The 21,769-nt window shown below is 40.6% G+C and overlaps 1 protein-coding gene across 1 annotated transcript; it reads left to right on the forward strand.

Annotated features, from left to right (window-relative positions):
* Positions 1-27: 27 nt before the first annotated feature.
* Dnajc25 (DnaJ heat shock protein family (Hsp40) member C25) lies at positions 28-21,261 on the forward strand. The gene is made up of 4 exons (XM_090330430.1): positions 28-423; positions 12,885-13,037; positions 15,318-15,788; positions 20,834-21,261. Exons 1-4 carry the CDS (start codon positions 94-96, stop codon positions 20,954-20,956), a joined length of 1,077 nt encoding a protein of 358 aa, XP_090186556.1. The 5' UTR covers positions 28-93; the 3' UTR covers positions 20,957-21,261.
* The last annotated feature ends 508 nt before the right edge of the window (positions 21,262-21,769 follow it).

The following is a 21,769-nucleotide window of genomic DNA, read 5'->3' on the forward strand; positions in this document are numbered from 1 at the left end:
CGGAGGCGGCGCCGACCGCTGACGTGGAGCGAGGCCGCGGTGACTGAAGCTGGGTTGCCGTGTGGACTGCGGCGAGTCGCCGGGGTGGCCGGGATGGCAGCGCCGCTCGCTCGGCACCGGGGAGCCGGTGCTGCGGGCCCGCACCGACTCGTGCTGCTGTGGATGCTGCTGCTGGTGCCGCTGCTGGCGCGGCCCGCGGCAGCCCTGGTGGAGGGACTGTACTGCGGGGCGCGGGACTGCTACGAGGTGCTCGGCGTGAGCCGCTCGGCCAGCAAGGCCGAGATCGCGCGGGCTTACCGCCAGCTGGCCCGGCGCTACCATCCCGACCGCTACCGGCCCGAGGCCGGCGACGAGGGCCCCGGGCGGGCGCCGCCCAGCGCCGAGGCTTTCCTGCTGGTGGCGACCGCCTACGAGACTCTCAAGGTGAGGCTTGCCGGGCTGCGGGGAGAGCGGGGTCCAGGCGCTTCCGGTCCCCGGCCCGCCAGGCCAGGGCCTCGGCGACCTCGGTCACCCGGGTGCAGCTGTCACCTCGACCTTTAGAAAGCTCGCGTTGTTTACTCCCACGTGGCCTGGTGAAAGAGCCAAGTCGGCCCCAGGACTAGTTAGGATGGGAAGTGGGGAAACCGCCTTAGGCCTTGGGGTACCGGCAGACTCCTGCTCGTTTTTGACAGTCATGCTTAAAATGCATATAATTTGAACCTTTTCTGGGTTCGTGCAAACATGCTGTTTGACAGAAAGCAGGGATAGGCCTACAAATCCTGAGCGACAGTGGTTATGCCACTTTGATTTAACAGACATGTGACTTCTAAGGATGGTACGAATGGTGACATTTTCCTTGGGTTTAAAGAACTAGAAAAATATCCAAGAAGAGTAGTGAACCGACCAGTCAGACGGTAGGATATTTGACTCTTGGCTCTGGAACCCCCGAGTGACCTTGGGTAGCACAGTGAAGGCCACGGTAATTTCACAGGGTTATTATGGGGCTTTAATGGTAAGTGTGAGAGGCCCCTTATAGATAGCACTTACACACAGGTCCTCAATGATGTGGGGTAAAACACTGAGAATTTCCAGTAGGAAATGATTATGTCTGATATTTGTTTAGTTATTTGACAAAGAATGGCAACAGGGAGATTGAGCTTGCTTCTAAAATAGCAAAAACCATATAAGAAATCACCAAGTGTAAGCCATATTTGATGGGTGTATTTCTGCTTCAAAAGCCCTATCATGCTATTAAAACATTGCAATTGTAGTTCTTTTTTTTTTTTGTTCTACCCCCTAGACAAGTCTTTCCACGTTGTGTATAGTCTGCTTTCAATAACTACTTTTAGTGGACATAATATATACATTATATGCTATATTTAACCATAGATACACTATAATTTAACTACAAATTGTTTATTCAGAGTAGCTTTACAGAACTGGAAGTACCATTCACAGAGTTAGAGACACCCTCGTACTGCTCAGTATGAGGCAGCAAGAGCAGTTTGTATAATTTGGAATCATAAAATGGAGTGTTTAAATTCTCAATGTTGTTAGTGAGATGTAATTTTTATTGGCAGTTTACTGAGATTATAGGTAATAAGCTGGGAGAGTGTTGAAGCTGGAACTTAGTTGCCTATTGTTTAGGATAGAATGTGAGGACAGACTAAGAAAAAAGGAAAAACAGCTTACTTTCCATCCAGGGCAGCCCAACATGGGAAACCCCACCCAGCCAGTTGGTTTTCCTTCACCCCCTGTGGCAGAAGAGCTTGTGGTGCATACATCCAGCTTGTTAGTATGCCAAAGTCCTGCTGGTATACAAGGGAGCTAGCTAGCTCTGCCCAGATGGGAAGAGAGAGCAGTAGAATTGCTTTCTGCTGAGTTTGGTGGGGCTGGAGGGAGATAATTTTTGGTGAATGGGAAGAATGTTGGCGGCAAGCTCTTTCAGAATAGGTACCAGAGTTAGGATACAGCTAGAAGTAATCTTTCCACTTAAGAACAAGGTTTTTGTTTTTACGGGGGTCGGAGGGGCTGGTACTAGGGTTTGAACTGAGAACCTTGTACTCTTAGAGCTGGTGCTCTACCATTGAGCTATGCCTCCAGTCCAGCTTCTTAATTTTTTTTGCTAGTTAATTGGAGATAGGGCATCTTGGACTTTGCCCAGACTGGCTTTGACTCTCTGTCCTCAGCTCTCAGCCTTCTCTAGCTCAGATCATGGGCATGGGCCTCTAGCATCGAGCTGAAAACAAGGAACTTTTATCCAGTTAAAATCTACTATGTCCAGTAAAGGTAATACTTTTACTTGACTTTGGCAGGATGTTTGTGGTGGCTACCAATACCTTTAAACTGGGAACTAGAAACAGTCATATTGATGGAGTATTCCACAGCTATGCACTACAAAAGAGGAGGGAGGTGTTCCTTGAGAGAAAGGGTATCTGGAGGTAGTTTGGTCCTTTGAGAATGAGAACCAACAGAAATCTGAAAACTCTTCTATTAAGAATTTACAGAGGGCTAGTAGTGTGGCCTAGTGGTAGAGTGCTTGCTTAGAGCACATGAAGACCTGGGTTTAATCCTTGGCACCACATACACAGAAAAAGCCTGAAGTGGTGCTATGACTCAAGTGGCAGAGCTCTAGTCTTGAGAAAGTTCAAGGATAGTCCAGGACCTGAGTTCAAGCCCCAGGACTGGCAAAAATAAATGAATAAATAAATAAAATATATTAACATATATATAAATATATGAACATATGTTCAGCTTTCAAATGGAGCACCTCCAGGATCTGTTTCCTCATTACACTTTCCTTTACCTGGAATAAAGACAAGAACTGTGCTGTGTGTGGGTTAAAAAAAGTTATTGAAGACAAATAAGCACCCTGATTTTAGTTTTGTCATGAGGGAGAATGTCACATCTGCGAAATGAAAGCTGGATGAATGGAGCCATCCCTTTTGGAGGGCCTTCTGTCTCCCATTGAGGCAAAGGGGTCATCACCACTACTTTGCTTGTATTGTACCCTCAGACTAGAAGAAGGCTGTCAGGGGTAAGAAATCCAGGTGGACTTTGCTAAGAGCTAGCCAGGTAGGTTAGTGAGAAAAGGTGTATTCCAGTGGCTCCACAATAAAAATGGCAGGCAGAAGCCAATGTCTGGATGTTGATAAAGCACAACCGAAATGGAAACTGTGTACGAGACAAAAACCTACTGAAGTTGTTTTCGTCAAATAAGGATCCCATAGAGAGGTTTTGGGGGTTGTTTTGATTGTGATTGTCAAGAAGATAAGTGCACTAAGTATAGTTGATGAGACAAAAAGATGTGCCCCACGCTGGTGGTTCATTCCTGTAATCCTAACTACTCAGGAGGCTGAGATCTGAGGATTGTGGTTCAAGGCCAGCCCAGTCAGGAAAGTCCCTGAGACTCTTTATCTCCAATTAACCAGCAGAAAACCGGAAGTGGCACTGTGGCTCAAGGGGTAGGGCGGTATCCTTGAGCTGAAGAGCTCAGGGACAGTGCCTAGGCCTAGAGTTCAAGCCTCATGACCACTCCCCCCCCCCAAAAAAAAAAAAAGATACACTTGATCCTCACTATTTTAACAAAAAAGCTCCTGCTGTGTCTAGAGAGTGGGAGGAAGTAAGATGAGTAGTAATAGAAGTCAAAAGTACTGGTGAGGCGCTCTCACCAAGTCAGGCCTAGCGCACAGTCCCAAGCAATTTGTGATTCTAGATCTCAGCGAGACTGAAGTTACACTGATGTGTAAGTTAAGATGATGCAGTAGTATTTCACTTATTTGACTAGTGGATCTGAGGGAAATCATGAACTTTGGAGGTAAATAGACTCTTGCTATGTCAACATTGGGTTTCCTGAGTGGAATACTCTAGTCCCGCTCTTAATGTGGCTATAGCACTTATCACTGCATTGTTAATGTTGATGCATTGTTATTGGCCCTCCCCAATAAACCATGTTTCTCGTTTTGGGGTGAATATCCATAGCGCCTAACACAGTGTCTGGCACATCACATTGTAAATATCATTTAACTACACTCACATCTGAAGACAGACTCTGGTAGAATGCAATTTCTATCAGAGAGTAAGTATCTTGACATTTTGACATTGTGTGCAGCCTCCTTGTAATTTTAAAGAGTGACATAGATATATAAATTGCATAGTTATGAATGAAAAATTTCTATGTAAGAGAAAATTACATTTCTGCTTTTAATGTTCTTGGGAGTTTGCTTTTTAAGGTGAGAACAATTGCCATTTCTTAATGTAGATAATAAAAGAAATGTTAGAGAAACAGTATATATAGAAATAGAATAGATGCACTTTGGAAAACTGACTTGTAGAAAATAGGAAAGTAGTAGAAATTGATAGCATTTTTGCAAGGTCACAAGATGAGTATCAAACAGATCTTAGGAATATTGATGGCTTGAGAGTTAGCAGATAGGATGAAGGGTTACAGAAAGATAACCTATTCCAGCCTTGCCTTTAAGGGAAGCATCACAGAAACACCACAGTTTCTTTTTATCGGTTTGAGTAAGGTGATGGGGCTTAACATAAAGAGGATACTGAACCCCTTGCCTTGTTGTTACTGTGAATTCCTCTAACCAGCTCTGATACAGGTGCTGCCCAGGAATCCATGGCAATGGATTAGGCACAGTTCCTGACTAAGCCTTTAGTATAACAAGGGACACAAATACTTATTGTTTGGTTGTTGTTTATTTAGATTATAATAATATGTGTGGATTATACTGCAACCCAGAGGGGAAGCAATTATTTCTCCTTGGGAGATTAGAGAAAATTTGAGCTGGATCTGGAAAAATTAACAATGAAAGGCCATTTCTTTTTGGTTTTTTTTTTTTTTTTTTTTTTTTGGTGGGGGGCTAGTGATACTGGGGTTTGAATCTAAGGCCTTGGGCTTGTTAGGCAGGTGCTTTATCACTCTTGCCACAACTCCTCCAGGAAAGGGACATTTCTGAGGGAAGGAAAAGCTGGCCAACAGAAACAAGTATGTTTAAGTTTGTTTTAGAAAAGACATACAATTTGGGAGGCAGGGTGATGAATGAGTATTCCATTCACCTTTTCCATCAAAGATACTGTTATGTTTCTTCCAAGGACACTTTATTTTGGGGAAAAATCCAAATAGTGCTTTTGTGTGTGTGCTGGTACATTAGATTTTTCACTGTGAGCTCTACCACTTGAGTCAGTGCTTTACTTCCAGCTTTTTGGTAGTTAATTGGAGGTAGGAGTCTCAGATTTATCTGACCAGGCTGGTTTCAAACCACGATCCTCAGATCTCAGCCTCCTAGAGTAGCTAGGCTTGCATGTATAAAGAACTGGTACCTGGCCTAGTGGTAGTGTGTTTGACTAGCATGCACAAGCCTTGGGTCTGATTCCTTGGTACCACATATGCAGAAAAAGCCAGAAGTGGTGCTGTGGCTCAGGTGGTAGAGTGCTAGCCTTGAGTAGAAGAAGCTCAGGACAGTGCCCAAGCCCTGAGTCCAAGCCCCAGGACTAGCAAAAAAAAAAAAAAAGGAGAAGAAGAGCTGGAGGAGGAGGAAAAGTAGGTGGAGACCGCAGAGGAGGCAGTGGGAGTGTGGCTTAGTGGTAGAGTGCTTGACTACCATGCAGGCAAGCCCCAGGACTGGCAAAAACATACATACATACATACATACATACATACATACATACATACATACATACAATTAAAAAAAAAAGAAAGAAAACAACTGGTATCCTGCCTGAAATACAACTTTTATGGAAGGAACTTAAGCGTTTTAGGATTTGTTATCTTCAGTGTCTTGGAACTAATACACATGAATACTGGACAGCTGCATTCATGAAAATATATTATGTAAAATTTATTATAGTTATGATGCTGATAAAAAGCCAAATTAAACTGATAGACTGTAGTATAGAAATAGTCTTCATTTCAAATGCCTACTCTGGTTATAACTGCCTGGAACACTTGTAAGGAAGGGTTTAGAATCTTTTATGGGTTTAGTAGGAAGGAATGACATGTTTGATAATGATTTTTCCCGAGTCCAGAAGGTGTGGTAGCACTTAAGATTTTCTGTTGTGACACCTTAATTTCAGCCATTATTCCCTACTATGTTTGTCTGTGATACTGTGACTCTAACATATGTCACCAGTAACCAGTCAGTGCTCCTGATCAACCTGAAAATTATTAAGTTGATACAATTCTAGCAAGGAACTGAAGAGTTGACTGATACAACCATCTCCCCTACCCCTCCCCACCCCATACTGGGGTTTAAACCAGGACCTCATACTTACTAGCCAAGTGTTGCATCTCCAGCAGCTAATATTTTAATTTAGCTCATATAGACTTGTCATGGATAAATAGAACATTCTGAGGCATAACCAGAGTTCACCCCCTTCCACCCCCCCCCTCTTTTTTTTAAATGCCAGTATTGGGCTTATACTCAGGGCCTGAGTGTTGTCTCTGTGCTTCACTCAAGGCTGGAGCTCTACCACTTGAGCCTCAGTTCTGTTGCCACCTTTTTAGTGGTTAATTGATTGTTTCTATCCAGGCCAGCTTTGAACCTTGGTTCTCAGATGTCAGCCTCCTAACCAGGTTGGATTACAGGCATGAGCCACTGTGCTCTGGCTGCAAAGACTTATTTGCCATGTTCACAGATCTGCCACTTATAGGTTGGGAGCCTGTGGGATTCATGAAAAAGAGACTATTTCAGCAGACTGAAACATAGTTTCAAATTAGGTGATCAATGAGTTACTCTGATTAGGAGTTTGAACTTTATGTTTTGAATAGTTAAAATGGAAAAATGATAATCTGTTTGTTCCAGAATTTCGGAGCAATATAAAGTAGTTAGCAAGAGCAAAATGACTGAACTCATTTCCCTGGTCCTGAGAATTTCATCACTTCTCTTTTGTTACTTTACTGTCTTCTGGTTGTTTCAGTTTCTAATCATCTCACTTCATTTTGCTTCTTTAAAAGCTATACTTAGTATTTCTTCTTTACTGTCCACTGTATAACTTCCTCAACTCCATTTCATTCCAACTTAATTATAAAACTAATATATGGGGCCAGGAGTTTGGCCTAGTGGTAGAGTGCTTGCTTAGCATGCACGCAGACCCGGGTTCAATTCCTTGGTACCACATACATAGCAAAAAAAGCCGGAAGTGGTGCTGAGGCTCAACTGGTAGAGTGCTAACCTTGAGAAAGTCCAAGGACAGTGCTCAGGCCCTGAGCCCAAGCCCAGGACTGGCAAAAACAAAAACAAAAACCTAATATATGTACTAGCCCAGGTACTGGGAGCAGGTAAACAGTAGCACTCTAGTCTCATAATCTGTTAATTGCTTCTTATTTTTTGCTTTCCCTTCTCCCTTTCCCCCTGTTTCCCTTCCCCCGACATCCCCTCCTTTTCCCTGCCCATCTCCTTTTTCTCTTTCTTCCTTTTTCCTTTCCCTGTCCCTTCCCTCTTTTCACCTTCCCTCTTTTTTGTTTTCTTTTCCATTCTTTTCCCTCTTTCTTTCTTACCCTTTGCGCGCTCTGTCTCTCTGTCTCTCTCTGTCTCTCTCTCTCTCTCTCTGTCTCTCTCTCTCTCTCTCTCTCTCTCTCTCTCTCTCTCTCTCTCTCTCTCTCTCTCTCTCTCTCTCTCTCTCTCTTGTCAGTCCTGAGGCTTGAACTCAGGGCCTGCTTTTTCTGTGTCATTATTTGCTCTTGCCCCCCCCCCTCTCTCTCTGGCTATATATATATAGCCAGTCCAATGGCTTGACACTTAGGACCCAAACACTGTCCTTGAGCTTTTTCAAGGCTAGAGTTCTGCCACTTGAGCCACAGCACCACTTCTGGCCTTTTCTATGTATGTAGTACTGAGGAATTAAACCCGGGTCTTTGTGCATGCTAGGCAAGCAATCTACTAGTCCAAACTCCTGGACATGCCAATAGTTTTTGAAAAATTATATGACCAGTAGTAGTGACGCAATTAACAAAAAATACCAAGGAGCCAATTTAGTTTTTGAGCATGTAGAACTGGAGATGTTTATGTTTTACTTAGAAACTGTTCAAGATGTAGTTGAAAGGAGGAGGAGGCATGAAGAATAGCTGTGTCATAGTATATAGGTGATAATCCAGATCATGAAAGTTTTTGAGACTGTAGGACAAGAAGGTAGTTGCACTAGTGATCGGTGGACAGAGACTAGGAAAGGAAATAGAGCAGATAGCAGTTCATTTTTTCCTCTCTGGTAGATGTAATGGCCTGGAAAAAGTAAGAAAAGAAGCAATGCGTGTGTGTGTGTGTGTGTGTGTGTGTGTGTGTGTGTGTGTTTAAAATGTGATTAAATTTTCATTTGCTATTTGATTCCTAGCCTTAACTATCCAAAAATGGTTTTTACATTCTATGTAGTAGAAAATTTTTATGTAAAACTTACTGTAAAATCATACTATTGACCATTATACTTTTGAGATTAGATGATGCATTGCTCCTTCAAGGGCAAGAATATTGTGCTCCTTCCTCTGGGGAAGGGTCATGTTCCTAAGAGAAGGAAGAGTTCAGTGCTGTTTTTGCTTGTGGGTTTCCTCTTGTTCACTTTTGATCTAGATTTTGGTGGTTTGTTCCAGTCCTCCTGCATATGCCCAAGAGGATTGGGAGTGGATGGACACCAGCAGAAGCACCATTTATTCCTGTAGAGATTAGAGTCAAGGAATTAATTGCCCTGCTTGTCAAGGCTCAGGACAGAGAGGAGGAAGAAACAAGTATAAAGGTTTTGATTTGGGCAAGAAGTTGGAACTCCTGACCCTGGGACCTTAAGATCCACACTATTGCTGAAAGAGAAAGTACTACCTTATTGAAAGGTAAGATATTAAGCTGTTTAAAGGTTTAAGATATTTTAGCCACATTAGCATATTTTCATAAGCTATGAATTCAAGCAGTCATTTTTGGCCAAGCTGAAGTTTTTGTGATAGAATTACAATCCCATCCAGCCTTGTTGGTGAACTAGACACCATTGTGACTGGAGATATGTGTATAGGAGGCAAAATCTCTATAAATTCTGCTCATTTTTGAAATGATATTTACTCGATGCCAAGCACTGTGTTCAGGCCCTGGATGTACAAAGATTAATGAGTCACCTTATCTACCTTCTAGAAACCTATATTCAAGAAAAAGCAAAAAGAAAACAACAAAAAATCCTTATTACTATGTGATAAGTGCTATAATAAATAGGTACTTAGTGTAATAAAAGTGTTCCAAAAACGGGGTTGAAGTTAAGTGGTAAAGCACTTGCCTGGTATGCACAATGCCAAGGGTTCTATCCCCAGGGCCACAAAAGTCTGTCTAAGGCAGAAGCATTTGTAGTCTTTAAAAGCTTTTGAAGTTAGAAGAAAGGTTGGTTTCAAATTAGAAAAAGTGATATGTTCAGAGATGTAGGTATGAGAAGGCTCATATTGGAAAAACATACCAAATGCTAGAAATTGCTCTTTGGATGTTTAGTGCAGTAAAAGCAGGGAGAGTGATAAGTAGTAGTGCTAGGAAGGTATGTTTGGGCCAGCTGTGCATGCTAAGGGGAAAATTTAACTTTGGCCAGGGGGAAGCCTGGCCACACACACACACACACACACACACACACACACACTCTTGTTGGGCTATCTTAATTTTAAGATGAGTAGGAGAAAAAAAAATACATGGAATTATAATAAAAATGTACCTTCTACTCTCTGGTTGGATCCAAAATGAAAGGCGGTCCTTCTTACTCTTTTCTTTTTCCTCCCCCCCCCGCCTTTTTTTTTGGCTAATATTCTTGTGTTCTAAACCTTATAAGTTATAGGATTTTTAACCAAAACTGAGGGGCATCCCTTTTACTACATTGTTCCAACATTCAGTTTCTTCATTTTAGAGTGAAAACTGTAAGCCCTACAGTAAAATTCAGTAAATTGGGTATATGCTATAGTAACAAAGAGGTAACCAACTTTCTATTCTTTAATGATGATCAGATGAGGATCACAAGTTTATGATGATCCCAGGAAAGGCAATCATCCTGAGAAGAGTTAAAGGTCTTGTGATGTTCAGTGTTTAGGTGAACTTGAGGACTTTCCAGGGGCTCCGGATAGACCTCACGGGCTCTGCTGACAGTGGAGAGGCCAGACACAGGGGGATAGATTATGAAGTTGCTGGTGTTAAGAGCGTTAGTTGATTACCTCAGAGGACTTCATGGCTTGGTAAAGTCACAGATCTGGCAACAGTGAAGATGGTGGCCCTGGAGGAAGATCTAGGTGAAATACTTTAGGAGCAATGACTTGTGCATTCTATGGGTAGCCATGGAACTTGTGGCCTACACTCACTGGCTTCCATGGCACCTAAAGGTCTTGATGTATATTTCACTCAGAGGAGCACAGCCAACCATGCTAGACAGGCCTCTGAGGGAAGGGATGTTGGCTAGTTGTAGTTATCTGACTTCAATGTGGCATTTGGTTTCAGAATTACATGTAATTCTCCTGCAATCCCATCTATTCAGGTTGAAATCCAGAGGATATTGGTTCAAAGCTAGGCTAGAAGTGTGGCTTAAGTGATAGAGTACCAACAAAGGAAGCAAAGTGATGAAGTGTGAGGCCATGAGTTCATATTTCAGTGTCAGGGCAAAAAAATTGTGTAATTTAGTTGGAACAGCAAGAATTATGTTTGAAGAAATATGTTTCAAAAGTCATATGGCAAGATGAAAGGATCAAAGATTTCAGGGCCAAAGCAGGACAATTCTGTAAAATTAAGTCCTCCAAAGGAGAACGAGTGGGAAATAAGAAAATTCTGAAAGACTACCTGAATACTGAAAATAAGGTGTGGCTTTAGTTCTCAGGACTCTGTGAGATCTTGGTAAAGACTTCCCCTTTTAGGGCTGAGAGTTTGGCCTAGTGGTATAGTGTTTGACAAGTATGCACAAAGACCTATGTTCGATTCCTGGGTACCACATACATAGGAAAAGCTAGAAGTGGTGCTGTGGCTCAAGTGGTAGAATTCTAGCCTTAAGAAAGCCTAGGACTGGCCAAAAAAAAAAAAAAAAAAAAAAAAAGACTTCCCTTTTTAGATGACATGTAATGACAACCTGAGGAAGAACAGCGGGTTGATGTTTGGCAACTGTCACAGAGTCTGACAAAAGAGAACCAGGAATGGGCTTGACTGTAACCAGCCTAAGCTCCTTCCGCTTAACTACACCAACCTTCTGTAAAATAATCTTTACATATATTTATATGTAAATAACCAGTTTACTTAATTCTATATACTAGTAAGAGGTAAAAATATCTTAATCTATTGATCTAGGATAACTTTTCATTGTCACCTCATTTAAGTTCAGGGGTTTTCATGAACACAGGGAAGATTTCTATCATTAGTAAATTTCTTCCTTTGAACCTAGTCATGATGGAGAACCCAGGAGGCTCTCAGACCCCATAGCATCTGTCCAGAGTTGCAAGCTGCTGTTAGAGTTTAAAGTATCTTTAACTCAACTTTATGAAGACTAAATAGTTGGGCCTAGAAAGAAATCCTCTAAAGAAGTTGTTTCTGTAATGGTTTCTATTTCACTTGTATATAGAGGGGAAGAGTTTGTTTTGGTCTTGTCTTTTAACAATTTTGTGACATTAAGCAAGTTGAAAAATAGGTTTCATAACACATTTTAGTAGATTTTTCAATTTAGTTTGCTTAGCAAAACATTTGCATTTATTCCTTTTAGATGTTGATTAGAATTAGAGAAAAAACTTAAGAACTATTTTATTTGTGAACATTCTAAGTAGCATTTCAGGATGCTGTAATTCTTTCTACAGAGTTGATATGAATAAGAAGTTACCTTATGGGGCCTGGAGTTTGGCCTAGTGGTAGAGTGCTTGCCTTGCATGCACGAAGACCCGGGTTCAATTCCTCGATACCACATACATAGAAAAAAGCTGGAAGTGGTACTGAGGCTTAAGTGGTAGAGCTCTAGCCTTAAGAAAGTCCAAGGACAGTGCTCAGGCCCTGAGCTCAACCCCAGGACTGGCAAAAAAAAAAAAAAAGAAGTTACCTTATTTATCAACTAGGTTATGGCACTGTATTATAATGGTTAAGTATTATATATTTGTAACATGTTTTTGTACAATGTATGCCTTCGATATACACATCAACCATGTAAACATATTAGGACAGGTATAATTACCTCTTCATTGTTCTTGTACAGGTACTTGAACTCAGGGCTTCATACTTGTTTGGCTTATAGTTAGCACTGTACTGCTTGAGGTACACCTCCAGTCTGATATTTTTCCTGCCCTGGTGGTTGTCTTTGAATCATGATTCGTTGAGTCTTACATGCCACCCTGCCACTACCCTCCAGAAGCTAGTTTTGCAGGCATGAGTTACTGGCACCTTGCCAATATTTACCTATTTTGCAAAGGAAGAATGAAGCTCAGAGATGCTTATTGTTTGCTCAAGATTGTCAAGCTAGACGTTGATTATTGTATTGTTCTAGTGTCTCAGATTTTCTTTAAGATTGTTTCTTTTGCTGTCTAATTATTGCTTTCAACAAAGCTTTCTACACAAGGCTGGAACCTGATATATATATATATATATATATATATATATATATATATATATATATATATGTCCATAACAGTTGTTAAGACTATCAGCATGCTCTTAAGTTGAAGAAACATGGTGCTATTCTTACTAGCAGTGAAGTACTAGCTAGAAATGCTTGGTTAATGGTTAAAGTGTTTCTAGAAAGATTAATACTCAAAAATTATTGAAGTCCTAGAAACAGGCTTTTACATATGCCTCTGAAAAAGAGTACTGGGAAATTTTTTTGTTTGTGACAATTATAATTCTTTTAGTCAGAATGATCTTTTATAATTAGAAGATTTTAGATTTGATAACAAAGTGTATACCAAGGCCATTTCATGATGTCTTGTCATTTTTCAGGATGAAGAAACACGAAAAGATTATGACTACATGCTGGACCATCCAGAAGAATACTACAGCCATTACTACCACTACTATAGCAGGCGCTTAGCCCCTAAAGTGGATGTTAGGGTAGTGATTTTGGTCAGTGTTTGTGCTATTTCAATGTTTCAGGTGTGTATTTTCATGTGTATACATGCACAAATAGTTCCTATGGCATACACACGTTAAAGCTGTACAACTATTTTTTTAGGTAAATTTTTATGTGTGTTAGAAAAATCCTAGAAACTAGCTGGCAGTATTAGACTTCTTATCAATGAGAAATCTATGAAACTGATGATTATCATTGCATAGCTATGTCTGTCTTAGAATCCTGTGGTGTCTGTCCCATGACAGCCAGGTGACATCAATTTTTTTTTTTTTTTTGCCAGTCCTGGGCTTGAACTCAGGGCCTGAGCACTGTCCTTGGACTTTCTTAAGGCTAGAGCTCTACCACTTGAGCCTCAGCACCACTTCTGGCTTTTTTTATGTATGTGGTTCCGAGGAATCAAACCCGGGTCTTTGTGCATGCTAGGCAAGCACTTTAACCACTAGGCCTAACTCCCGGCCAACATCATTTATTTTTGAAAAACTTTTCAGTGATGTCTCATAAACTTGAGAGAAGGGGGAACTCCTTAATATGGCCTAACAGTTCCTGACTCTTATCCACTAATGCAAATAGTACTTACCATCCTTGTAATGATTACTGCATGCCCTGAAAGGTGCTGCTTCTTAGGGTGAAAACCACTGAGATAGATTAGAAAATGTACAGGAAATTTTATGTTGTTTTAAAATCCCACTTGAGGCTGCATGAATTTTCCCTTGAATTATGTGCTTAAACTAACTGTACCTTTCATGTTGCTCCTTTAAAGGGAAAGGATAGGTGACTAGAAAAAGCAGTTTGCAAGTCTGAACAATTTCTTCAGATTGATTTCCAGAGTGCTCAATTTGTGTAGCAAGAAATTCCTCTTGAAGGCGAGGGTGCTATATTTTAAATGGATCAGCTTTGCAGAAGTGTTACCCTTTGAAGAGGAGGGCAGGGATACTTAGACTTTGTTGTTCAGGACAGTGAAATACTCTAGTATCCCATCCTCCCTCTCTCCCTCTGTCTCTAATACATTGGCTATCATTTTTCAGTGTACTGATAGTGTAACTGTTAGTGTCATTCAATGAAATGGGGACTGAAATGTTTGAGGTGAAGTGTAAGGAGCTAGGTTTTTTCTGATAATAAAGTCCTTGGTGTCATTGAATATGAAGTTAACAAATTCCTGTCTAAATAAACATACTTTAAGTTCCAAATAGGGATTATTGTAGTATGGCTAGGAAAAGAATAAAAATGCATCATGGTCAGATGATGATGGCTCAGATCAAAGCTAGCCAGGACAAAAAAGTCTGTAAGACTATTATCTCCAATCAACCACTAGAAAAGCCAGAAGTGGAGGTTTGATTGAAGTGGTAGATTGCTAGCCTTGAGTATAAAAAGACTTAAAGATAGCTCCTAGTTAGCCCTCAGATAGCCCTGAGTTCAAACCCCAAGACTAGCACAAAAAAAAAAAAGAAAAAAAAAGTAATAAGTTGTCTGAGTTTGTATTCTGTAATTTTTTTTTTTTTTTCGGTCAGTCATGGGGCTTGTACTCTGAGTCTGGGTGCTGTCCCTGAGCTCTTCAGCTCAAGGCTACACCCCACCCCTGGAGCTACAGTGCTATTTCTGGTTTTCTAGTGGTTAATTGGAAATAAGAGTCTCCCAGTATTTAGTGCTTGGGCTGGCTTTGAACCATGATACTCAGGTCTCAGTCTCTTGAGTAGCTAGGATTACAGGCATGAGCCACCCTACCCAGCTATCCTGTGAATTTTTTTTTTTTTTTTTTTTTGCCAGTCCTGGGCTTGGGCTCAGGGCCTGAGCACTGTCCTTGGGCTTTCTCAAGGCTAGAGCTCTACCACTTGAGCCTCAGCACCACTTCTGGCTTTTTGCCATGTATGTGGGGTACCGAGGAATTGAACCCCGATCTTCGTGCATGCTAGGCAAGCACTCTACCACTAGGCCAAACTCCCTGTGGATTTTTAAAAAACTAATTTCTCACCAAATAATTTTTGCCATTGAATTCTTCTTCTTGTAACTAGGAGACAATTTTTTTTTTAACTACTGAAGTAAAATCTTTGAGATTTGCTATTACTGTTTTCTTTTTTTTGTTGATTTTTTTGAGATCTGATCTTGCAGTTCAACCTGGGCTGACCTTCAGTTCTCCATCCTTTTGCATCAGACTCCTGAAGGCTTAGACCACAGGCATTTCTTGGGATTTCTTATGACTGTGTGGATTTCTTGGGTGCTGGCATTTATAGAGTCTCTACTAGTCTTTTAGCTGAGGTGAATTTTGGTACTAAAAGTGGTCTATTTTTCTTTGTTTAATATTCTAGTATTTCAGCTGGTGGAATAGCTACAATAAAGCAATCAGCTACCTAGCCACGGTGCCCAAGTACCGTATCCAGGCAACAGAGATTGCTAAGCAGCAGGGACTGCTCAGAAAACCCAAAGAAAAAGGCAAAAACAAGAAGGCCAAAGAAGAAGTTCGTGATGAGGAGGAGAACATCATAAAAAACATTATAAAAAGTAAAATAGATATAAAAGGAGGCTATCAGAAACCTCAAATACAAGATCTGCTGCTGTTCCAAATCCTTTTAGCGCCCCTTCACCTGTGCTCATACGTGGCTTGGTATTGCCGGTGGATCTATAATTTTAACATCAAAGGCAAAGAATATGGGGAGGAGGAGAGACTATACATCATTCGTAAGTCTATGAAGATGTCTCAGTCCCAGTTTGATAGTCTAGAAGATCATCAGAAAGAAACTTTCCTTAAACGGGAACTCTGGATAAAAGAGAACTATGAGGTGAGTTATGGACTCTGCTAGATGTTATGATGAGGAGACCAAGGGTTTCTAACCTGTAAATTAACTTTAAAATTCTCTGGTTCAACTAATTCCTAGTCTTACTTGTTACAAGGAACAGTAGAAACAATGAAACAATGTTTGTGTTTGCAAGGGTATGCAAACAACTTTTTGTTGTTGTAAATGAAATTTAGTCTGTCCCAAGTTTGCTTCCAGTGCTAAAACCCTAGCTAGCCAAAGAGACTGGTTGAAAACTGGTGGGGGGTGGGGGACGGCAGTTTGCTCTAGTGGTAGAGTGCTTGCCTAGCATGCACGAAGACCTGGGTTCAATTCCTCAGTACCACATAGAAAAAAGCTGGAAGTGGTTCTGTGGCTCAAGTGGTAGAGCTCTAGCCTTGAGAAAAGTCCAAGGACAGTGCTCAGGCCCTGAGTTTCAAGCCCCACGACTGACAAAAAAATAAAAAAAGAGGGGAAGCTGGGTGCTGGTAGCTCACACCTATAATCCTAGATACTTAGGAGGCTGAGATCTGAGGACTGCAATTCAAAGCTAGCCTGGGCATAAAAGTCCATGAGACTCTTATCTCCAATTAACCACTAGAAAACTGGAAGTGGCGCTGTGGCTTAAGTAGTAGAGCACTAGCCTTCAGCTGAAGAACCAATCCTGGGCTTGGGCTCAGGGCCTGAGCACTGTGCTTGGGTTTTCTCAGGGTTAGAGCTCTACCACTTGAGCCACAGCACCACTCTGGCGTTCTTCTATGTATGTGGTACCGAGAAATCGAACCTAGGTCTTCGTGATCTAAAGCCCTGAATATGGTTTTAAAAAATTTTTTTATTAAAGAATTTATTAACATTGATTTTTACATCATATTTTAAATGATATATTTAACAAACAAGTATTCAAGAAGGGAATCTCTATATACAATCACTGGCACTTAGATTTTAGAACATAATTAAAATTAGGCTAAGGGTTTAGATGTCATAGATACATATTAATCTATGTAATAAAACATGTCTATAGAGTCATAATTTTTTTAATTAAAGAATTTATTAACATTGACTTTTTTTACATTATTTCAAATGACATGTTTAACAAACAAGTGTTCAAGAAGGGAATCTCTATATACAATCATTGGCACTTAGTTTTTCTCATGGGTCATGGGGCTTGAACTCAGCCTGGGCACTGTTCCTGAGCTCTTCAGATCAAGGCTACCATCCTAACCTTGAGCCAAGCCCCACTTTCCTTTTTTTTTTTTTGCAAGTTGTGGGGCTTGAACTCAGGGCCTAAGCACCGTCCTTGGACTTTTCTCAAGGCCAGAGCTCTAGCACTTGAGCCACAGCACCACTTCCAGCTTTTTTCTATGTATGTGGTATCGAGGAATCGAACCCGGGTCTTCGTGCATGCTAGGCAAGCACTCTATCACTAGGCCAAACTCCCGGCCCATCATTGGCACTTAGTTTTTAGAACATAATCAAAATTAGGCTAAGGGTTTGTATATCATAGATGCATATTAATTTATGAAATAAAACATTATGTCTATAGAGTCATAGGTTTTTATGTTTATGTAGTTATGTTTATATTTCCATACCATGTCCATAGCATTGGGTATGCAAATATTGAGTCCTCTCTCTTGTACTGTTTGGATCTAATAGCCACATAGTAAGGATACCATGCGCCTTTTGTTCCTTTGGTCTTGACTTGTCTCATTCAACATGATTCGCTCTAGATTCATCCACTTCCCTGCAGATGCCATTATTTTATCTTGTCTGTTGGCTATGTAGAATTCCATTGTGTGTGTGTATTTTACATACACACATATATATATATATATCACATTTTTTGTATCCATTCATCTGCAGTAGGGCATCTGGATTGTTTCCATTGCCTGGCTATTGTGAATAGTGCAGAGATGAACATAGCTGAGCAGGTGTCCTGATCATATCCTGGGTTATGATGTTCAGGATAGATGCCCAGGAGTGGTATGGCCGAATCGTAGGGAAGGTCTATTTTCAGTTCTTTAAGAAACCTCCATACTGCTTTCCAGAGTGGTTGAACTTGCTTACAATCCCACCAGCAGTGTCATAGGGTACCTTTTTCTCCACAACCCCACCAGCATCTGTCATTGTCTGAGTTCAAAATCTTGGCCATTCTTATTTGGGTAAGGTGGTATCTTAGGGTTGTTTTTATTTGCATTTCCTTTATGACCATGGATGATGAGCATTTTCTCATATGCTTTTCTGCCTGTATATGGCTTTTTTAAAAAGAATTTTGTAGTCACTTCTTATATATAATATCCTAATGTCCTCCTTGGTTTTTTTTGGTCATGAGGTTTGAACTCTGGGCCTGGGCGCTGTCCCTGAGCCCTTCAGCTCAAGGCTACCGCCCTACCCCTTGAACCACAGCCCCACTAATTAATTAGAGATAAGAGTCTCTGGTCTTTGATCTTTAGTGCCCGGGCTGGCTTTGAGCCACAATCCTCAGATCTCAGCCTCCTGAGTCGCTAGAATTATGCCCAGCCTAATATCCTTTTTTTTTTTTGGCCAGTCCTGGGCTTGAGCTCAGGGCCTGAGCACTGTCCTTGGACTTTCTCAAGGCTAGCTACTCTACCACTTGAGCCTCAGCACCACTTCTGGCTTTTTTCTATATATGTGGTACCAAGGAATCGAACCCGGGTCTTCATGCATGCTAGGCAAGCACTTTAACCACTAGGCCAAACTCCCAGCCCTTATTTTTAATGTTCTAAATAAGTTTTATTGAACCTAGTGTTTTGGTCTAAGATATATTTAAGTAAATATACAAATTGATGTTTTGGCAAATAAGTATATTCAACCTATTTATAAAAATAATATAAATATGGATACCATTTAGCTCTTAAACTATTTGAAAAGTTTTCTCCTTTAAAATTACTTTATAGATTGCTGTGTGGGTCTAAATTATCATATATGAGATTATCAATTACATGAATTATTGTGTTTTGTATAGGCCATTAATTCCTAATTTGTGCAAGTAATAGATTATTATAACAGATGATGTTGCTATGAAATTGAGTATGATAGCTTGCTCATTTAGCTTCAATTGACAACCAATGAAAATTACGGAAATAATTGGTGCTCTCTCTCTCTCTCTCTCTCTCTCTCTCTCTCTCTCTCTCGTGGGTTGTGTGGCTTGAACTCGGCCTGGGCGGGCACTGAGCTTTTCAAGTTCAAGGCTACCACCCTACTCCTGTGCCTGGGTGTTGTCCCTAAGCTTCTTAGCTCAAGGCTACCACCCTACCCCTTGAGCCACAGTGCTACTTCAGGGTTTCTAGTGGTTAATTGGAGATAAGAGTCTCAGGGATTGCTTTGAACCAAGTCATCAGATCTCATCCTCCTGAGAGGATCTGTAATCCTGAGCCAGGCTCACAGCTGTGAGCCCCTGTGCCCGACTAGTCCTTTGTTTTTAACCTGTATAATTGTATAACCTTTGGAGACTTTAATTTAAAAAGATTTCTTTTGAGCTGTTTCTGGTTAGTGGTGCTTTTAATCCCAGCTACCTAAAGAAAGGAGAATTGAAAGTTTGAAAAGTGGTAAAGCTTTGCCTAGCATGTTGGAGGCTCTGCGTTCATTTCCCAGTACTGAAAAAGAAAATTGAAAAGCCAACAATTACATATACTTTTATTGTCATTATAAACATGATAAACAGAGGGATTACCATTTCATAAGTCAGATAATGAGTACATTTCTTTTTGGACAATGTCACCCCTTCTTTCACTCCAAGCAATTATATTTGAAGAGAAAAGCAAATATAGAGCCAGGCATGGGTAGCTTAGGCCTCTAATCCTTGCCGTTTAACAGTTTGAGGCCTGAACCTGGCACAGTGTCTTACATCTGTAATCCTAGCTACTCAGGAGGCTGAGATCTGAGGATCAAGGTTCAAAGCTAGCCCGGGCACAAATGGACCTAAGATTCATCTCCAATTAACCTCTAGAAAATGGGAAGTAGGGTAGTAGCTGAAGAGGCTCCAGGACAGCACCCAAGCCAAGTTCAAGACAGAAAAGTCTTGAGAAGTACCAAAATAATTAGTAGAGGCATGATTCCGGCGATACCACATCAGCCAGAAGCAGCCATCTGGGCAAGTGTAAGGCTCTGAGCTCAAACCCTGGTACTGTTTTTTTTTTTCTGCTTCTGCTTTTTAAAAAACTAGAATTGACTTACTCTGGAGACAGATGTATATATATTTAAGGTCAGTTTTTTAAGAATTTATTAATGTTGATTTTTACATCATATTTTAAATGACAAGTTTAACAAACAAGTGTTCAAGGAGGGAATCTCTATAAGGTCAGTTTTTAAGATCCCACAAATTTGAAAGTCTGTTAAATTTATAGTATACTGTATTACAAGCATTAAAGTGTCAATTCTTTAATATTAGACTTTAGTTGTAGAAAGGCAATCTTAGGCGATTTAACTCAGCTTATCCATGATTTCATGCATGGAAAAGAATGCATTCCCTAGTTAACAGAAATGGGTAATAAGAAAAGAGTGCTACTTGAAGCCAGGCACATGGGCACACATCTGCAGCACTCAGGAGACTGAGTGAGGCAGAAGAATTGGGACTTTGAAACTCTGGGCTACATAGCAAGACTGTCTCAATTAAAGAAAAAAAAGTATATATTTTTTGCCAGTCTGGGCTTGAGCTCAAGGCTTGGGCACTATCCTTGGACTTTCTCAAGGCTAGAGCTCTACCACTTGAGCCTCAGTACCATTTCTGGCTTTTTTCTATGAATGTGGTACCGAGGACTTGAATCCAGGGCTTTGTGTGTGCTAGGCGAGCATTCTACCACTAGGCTAAACTACCGGCCCCAGAAAAAAAAAGTATTCTTGTACAAGTTCTTTATTTATTTAAGACACTAAATGTATTTTCTTATTTGCGTGTATTTTCTAATGAATAATCTTCTGAACACAAGTCAATACAGTTGTTGGAAACGTCTACCTAACATTGTATTTGAAAAATATAAAAATGCATAAAACCAATGGCAGATGTATTGTAAAGCTGTTTACTATTAAACTTTTAGGTGTACAAACAAGAACAAGAGGAAGAATTAAAGAAAAAATTGGCAAATGACCCTCGATGGAAGAGATACAGGAGATGGATGAAGAATGAGGGCCCTGGGCGGCTCACATTTGTGGATGACTGAAGACGACCAGAAGCCAACAGCCAGCACCTGTCCACCTTCATTGTGATGTGCTTTCCGTGACAAATGTACCAGCGGTTTCTCAGTAACTGAAATTTGCCAAATATGTGATTAAACAGAATAATGTAGATGTTTCAACCTTCCCTTCCAACTTTATACCTAAGACATTTATGATGGTTCCATTTTTTTTTATAATCTCTTTGTGAATTTGTTAAAAGATTTGACATGAAAATTTATTAGTTGCCATTAAAATTTTATATGTTTAGTTAAATTTTTGACATGAAAATTTATTAGATACCATTTAAACATTCTGTGTGTTAAGTGTTTGTTCTTTAATACAAGTATTTCCTTATTTGTCATACATTTTTCTGCTTTAACAGCCTCTACATTTTTCACAAACTGTAAGGAAACCATAGCAGCATTTAATTATATTATCGTGTCTTTCTGGACACATTTCTTCAGTGGAATTTTTCAACAATCATGTGGTCTTCATCATAAGTCACTATAGGAGTGAATATGTTTAAAACAACCTCTCTAGGAGAGTCTTTAGCTAGGACTTGTGCTGTTGCATCGCCCGTCATCTCAGTACTCGTGCTAAGACCCGAGGCTCTCCACAAGAGGGGCCCACCCTCCACCCTATGTCCTTGTGGGATGATGTCATTACAGTCTCTTTTCTAGGACTAAAACTATATGTGCAAAATTACTGCAGAAGGGGAATCATAAAAAGCCTTTTGTACCATAGGATTGGTCTTTTTGTTTGTTTTAATCCTCCCACGGGAACAGAAAAAGTATACTGGAAAGTTATTCATATAAAGT

This window comes from Megascapheus bottae, chromosome 3 (genome assembly GCF_031878675.1).
Source record: "Megascapheus bottae isolate mThoBot1 chromosome 3, mThoBot2.hap1, whole genome shotgun sequence".
In the NCBI taxonomy this organism is placed as follows: domain Eukaryota; kingdom Metazoa; phylum Chordata; class Mammalia; order Rodentia; family Geomyidae; genus Megascapheus; species Megascapheus bottae.

Excerpts from the sequence above, each read along its gene's own strand:
- Dnajc25 (XM_090330430.1), top strand. The coding sequence starts at position 94 with ATGGCAGCGCCGCTCGCTCGGCACCGGGGAGCCGGTGCTGCGGGCCCG. Across the intron at positions 13,038-15,317 it reads GTGCTATTTCAATGTTTCAG|TATTTCAGCTGGTGGAATAG; the intron begins GTGTGTATTTTC and ends TTAATATTCTAG. Across the intron at positions 15,789-20,833 it reads GGATAAAAGAGAACTATGAG|GTGTACAAACAAGAACAAGA; the intron begins GTGAGTTATGGA and ends TTAAACTTTTAG.